General features: G+C 58.1%; 1 protein-coding gene across 1 annotated transcript in view; it reads left to right on the forward strand.

Annotated features, from left to right (window-relative positions):
• Positions 1-430: 430 nt before the first annotated feature.
• Positions 431-5,425, forward strand: part of CSPG4 (chondroitin sulfate proteoglycan 4) — a 27,648-nt gene continuing 22,653 nt past the window's right edge. Inside the window, exon 1 of the mRNA XM_074156265.1 lies at positions 431-518. Coding sequence (XP_074012366.1) covers positions 431-518 — 88 coding nt within the window. The remainder of the gene's footprint in view (positions 519-5,425) is intronic.

Here is a 5,425-nt window from a genome sequence, read left to right on the forward strand (position 1 = left end):
AGATGGTTTTGCTACCCCAAAAATGCCCAGTGCCGGGAGAACCATGGATGCCAGGAGAACCATGAATGCCCTGCTTTCGTTGGGAGCAGGCAGTGCCTCCGGAACCACCCATGGCACCCCGTGTCGGGCTCCGTCCCCCCCTCATCGTTGTCGGCCACTCCTCCCTCGCCTCGCCCCGGCGGTAACAAGGGTGCATTGAGCGACGGGTGGGTGGCGGGCGGGTGGGGGCCTCTAGCCCTTTAAGAGAGAACATCAACTTCGTAATCTGAGCGAATTCCTCCTTTCTGACTGGCGGGAGAAGTTACAGGTCCCTCCCTCGCTTCACTTTATTAAATATAGTAGTAGCAGCAGCCCTCGCCTGGAAGCAGGCGCTGGCGGAGGCTGTGCCATGCCTGTAGCCCAAGCCACTGCTCCAGCCCTGTGGGACACCATGGGTGCCCAAGGTGGCATTGCCACGCTGCTGCTGCTTCTGCTGGCCTGCCAGCCACAGCCCCTCCACGCGGGACCCCCGGCCGGAGGTAAGCCCAGTCCCACCAACCCACCCCCGGGGATGGAGTGGCGAGAAACCGGGGGGAAAACGTTTGGTTTCAGGTGCACGGGGTGGGCTAGGAGGGATGGGGACCTAGCGTGGAGCAGTCACACATGGATGCGGGCTGTCCCTCCCTGAGGTGTGGGGGGTCCCGGCACCAAGCTGGCAGAAGCAAAGAGGGGGCAGCTGCCTGTTTTTGGGGAGGGTGTTTGGGCCAGGTTGCCCGGAGGGGAACACCAAGGGAGGGAGTGGGGTGGCTCACCCCACATGGTTCTTGGGCTGCAGCATTCCCCGGCTGTGCCTGATGTTGGGTGGGACGGGGCTTGCTCCCCATGTGAACGGAGGAACCGCAGGGCTTTGCCAAAGCCCTGTGCTGTAGAGCGTCCCTCTGTCCCGGCAGGGATAGCCAGCCCTCCCTGCCCATGTTTGGCCTTGCCACAGTAGCTGTCTGCGAGGGCAGCCCCTCTCACCCAAGGAGCTGGGGCTTGGATGGTGGCAGTGGGAAGAAAGGAGCTGGGCAGTGTTTGCGTCTCACCCCCCTAGCTCTGCTCTGTCTGTCTGTCCTGGGCGCCCAGGGCTCACCTCTCCTGCTGGCATGGCCCCAGAGGCGTGCAGGATCACTCCTCGGGTGATGGGGCACCCGGGGACCATGCGGGACTGAGGGGCTCCCCCGGGAGAAGCAGCCACGGCGCCGCAGGACTGGCCCCAGGCAGCAAGGAGGGCAGGGGATGCTGGCTGGTGTGCAGGGACAGAGCTGGGCAGAAGGGTTACTGCAGGGCAGGGGTTGGGTGGGGAGCAGAACTGGTGATTTATATCCAGTTTACCCCAAGAAGTGGCTGGGTTTGACCACACAGCTCTTGGCATGGCGGTGTGCCCGGCCTCAGCATCCCAACGGCCATTCCCACCCTGCGCCTTCTCCCTCTGCCTTCTGCCTCCTGCTCCTCCTCCCCTGCTCCAGGACAACTGTACCTGCAATGGTCCAAGCCTCGGCAGGCTCTGTGGGGTCTGGACACGGGTCTCACCCTGCTCAGGACAAGTCTGTGCCGTAGCCCAACCCTCCAAGCTGTGCTCAGGGTCTAACCCACCATTTCTACTGGGTCAGCGGCACCCACAGCTTCAGAAGTGGAGGTGATTAAAAAAACTTTTCCTTTTTTCCCCCCCAAAATAATGTAGCATCTCACTGAGCAGTTTCTCTTCCCCAACCTTCCCCCCACATGCTGGAGCTCCAACCAGCAGTGGGGCAGGAGCTCGCTTTGTCCAAGGGCTTTGCAAAGGAATTACTGACCACCTCTGGCCTTTTTGCTCCCCAACCATCTTCTGCATCTGAGCCTGTGTCGGTGCGAGGAGGAGGAGGAGGAGGATAACAATCCCAGGGCCCAGCCCTCTGGCCCTTGGCACCTGCGAGATCCCTTGTTGTCCCCATTCCCTCCCCAGCGAGCAGGTGGCCTCCAGGGATGCGGCTCCTCTCCTTCCCTCCCGCCTTGTTCCTTCTATTTTATTTTTGTCCATTCACCAAAATATGACAATGCCTGGCAAGCCCAGTGGAAAAAAAATCCCTTTTGTTAATGAACAGTGTGGTCTTCTTCCTTCCAGCCCTGACCTTTCCATCCCAGGCAGGGATTTCACCATGCGGAGCCCTTGCCCGTTCGGGTGTCCAGTATGGCTCCTGGGGCTACCCTGGCACTCCCGAGCTCTTTCATGGTGAATGGGCTGGAGCAACCCCTAAAACCAGCATGTGACTTTCACTGGGACCTACTGACCCCCCCAGATCCCCCCAAGGTAACACCACCCACAGCCAGGGCACAGCTCCAGGGATCAATGGGCATCCACCTGGCATGGACCCACAAGGCTGGGAAAGGAAAGGGGTTTTTACACCCGTTTCCTGATGCTGGGGAATATTTCCGTGCCCGGTCGAAGCAGGTGTGCCAACAGTGACCCCAGGTCTGGACACAGGCCTCTGGGGAGCCCCATCCCCTCGGGAGCGTCCCTGCTGAGACCACCAGCACCAGTGCCAGGCATTCCCATGGGCTGCCTGCCCTGGGACATCCCTCCCTACCCGTCACTAGAGCCACACCAGCCACCAGTGGCATCCTGGGCATGGGGTTGGGGACAGGCTTGTTTTTAGGGACAAAGCCCATGTTTTGTGTTTCCTACAAGCCCAGGTTCAGGGGCCTGGGAATTCTGCCCAGCCCGAAATGGAAAGAGTCACCATGCACATCAACAAACACAAGATAAAATCAAAAAGAAAAAAAAACTCATAAAACTTGTCCTCTTGACATCAGAGTGTGAAGCTTTAGTAAACTGTTTTTAGCCAGCGCGGCTCTCCTCCGGTTCCCAGTGAGGTCACCCACAGGCTGAGCTCCCCCTTCCCCAAAAACCCTCTCCCTGGGGGGTTGTAATGAGGAGGGATGCAGGGAGGAAGAAGGAATCGGATGTGTAGATTCCCTGTGGGCAATGTTCACCCCCAGCTTCCAGTAATGGGGGGAAGGGGGAGAGGGGGAAAATATGCGACCCTCAAGTCTGGGGGTACCCCCAGCAGCGGTGATGGGGGTGCCAGGGGGGTGAGAGTGACCCCAGCTTGTCCATGGCTGCCCCACGTAGGGTACCTGCACCCATGCGTGTCTGCCCCAGGGTACCCATCCGGGACCCCTCCCGCCTTATCCAGGGTTATCAGCTCTAGGGAGCAGCCTCGGCTATTCCTCTCCTCCACTTTTGGAAATCCGACCGATTTATTCAAACTTTCTTTTTTGTGAATGCGCCACATGTTTTGAGGTCATAGCTCCAAGCAGCTGGAAAAGTTTCCAGCTGATGGGAAAGAACGGGAAAAAGGCTGAAAAGGGGGGAGAATGCAAACTGGTATCGTGGGAATCAGGGAGGAATATTCTCGTCTCACTCTTATATTTAGCAACAGAGGGCTGCGGGCAAATATATAATGAGCACATTCCTCCAAGATCGTAGGACAGGGTTAAGCTCACCCGGAGGAACTAACGTCAGGTTGAAGGCTGGACAGTAACAGGACTTGGGAGGCGGCAGGCTAATGCTGTCTGTGTGCCTAAATAAAGCTCAAAGCACAGACTGTTCGCAACAGGCGTTGGCTCAGCCCGGCCTCAGCTCCCAGGGGCCGTTCCCTCGGCCCTTTCCAGGTGCCTGGAGGAGCCGGGCTCCGACGCGTCTCCTTTTTGGGAAGCCAGCTTCCCCAAGCGTTAGCATCACCCCCAGCCTTCAAGCTGGGAAAGTCCTGGAAACTCCCCAGCTCGTACTTGTACACTTTCCCAGGTCTTGCCTGGGCATCCCAAGCCATGTCCATGTGCCCAAGTCACCCCAGCAGGTACACAGCAGGTCTTCACACAACACGGCCCAGTTTGCAACCAGCCCCTTCGCTACCCAGTATGTCCAAACCTCCTGGAGACATGGAGCGAGGAGGGTGCCCATCGGAGCCCCCTCATTCCCAAACCAGCCCTTCCCTGAGGCATCTCCCATCGTGCCCAGTGCTTGGTTGCACGTTGCCATGCTGCATGTGGATGGAATGCCCCGTAGAGGGTTTCTATAGAGTAAAAGTAACAGAAAAACAGAGATGAAATGTGTTATGATGTTTCTCCCTGAGCTGCTGTGAAAGGAGTAGACGTGCCTGCGTGATGCTCATTTTACTCGTGAAGTTTGCAAACAGACTTTTTATTAATGGGGCACAACCGGTTAGAACCCTCTTTGCCCTGTTGCAATGCCCCAGCCTGCTTTGCAAAGCAGAGCCCAGAGTTGGGGCAGCCCTGGATTCTGCAAAGCCGGGCTTAAAACCAGAGAAGCGGGGTTGCTGCAGCTCTTCCCAACCCCGGGATGGGGAGGATCCAGCTTTCCCACCCGATTTGTCTCTCGTTAGCTGTCGCTCATCCCCAGGACAGACCAAATAGGGCCTCCAAGCATCCTCCCGCCAACCGGCAGCGAGGTGGGGTGAAAGATGTTTATGCCCCATGCCCTGGATCCAAGAGGGTGATAAATTCCCATTTTCCATCCTTCCTCCCTGGGTGTGTCGCCTGTGCCAGTTGAGCATCGCTCCATGCAATACCCCTGGGGGGGGACGCCCTGCGCCCGATGGCTGCTCTTGGCTGCCTGACAGCCGGACAGACAGACAGTAGCAGACAGAAAGCATCCTGGGGATGCTGCTAAAAATTGATGGGAGTGGAGAAAGCCACGGCACGGTTTCAAGGTGGCCAGTCCCATTGTGTGCCTCCATGCCAAGGAGAGAGAAAAGTAACATTCATCTGTCACCGTGACTCACTGGCTGTTCAGGGAGACTTTGTGGGTTGTGAGTCAGCTTTGGGATGGCCCCCGTGGATCCCTGCTGCTTCTTTTGCCCAAATCTTGGCTTTCTGGTGGTTGTTTTTCTTCCCTGCTGCAGGCGGGCGGGGGGAAGGTGGGAGAAGGAGGTGGGGGTTTGGGATCAGAGCCCCTGGTTGCTTGTGGTGTGTTAATGGACGCTCCCCATCTGTTTTCATGCCATAACCCCCCCAGTGCTCCCCAGCACACAAGCAGAAAGCAAGGCGGGGGCAGGGTCAGGAGGAATTTCCCCTTCCCTTTCCCAGCCTCTGTCTGGGCTTCAGCTGGGCTTCAAGATTTTCTGCATCCCATCCCACAGAAATTTCTGGGCCCACCGGGGTCATTTCCTCTGGGAGCTGGGGAGGAGAGAGGGAAGTTTTGGCCCGAGGTAGATGTGGCTGAGAAAAGCCTCCTGTCCTGCCCCGCAGCCCTGGGAGGGGATGTGAGCACCCGCTTCCACACCCCCACAGCCCCACGCAGCCAGCTATATGTTCCCCCCGCGCTAGAAATAGAGCAGGCATTTATTTTCTCTATAAACATCACCCTGCAGCTTGTTTCTCATAGATGGAAAAGCCGGGGGGGGGG

Source organism: Numenius arquata, chromosome 11 (assembly GCF_964106895.1).
Source record: "Numenius arquata chromosome 11, bNumArq3.hap1.1, whole genome shotgun sequence".
Classification (NCBI taxonomy): Eukaryota; Metazoa; Chordata; class Aves; order Charadriiformes; family Scolopacidae; genus Numenius; species Numenius arquata.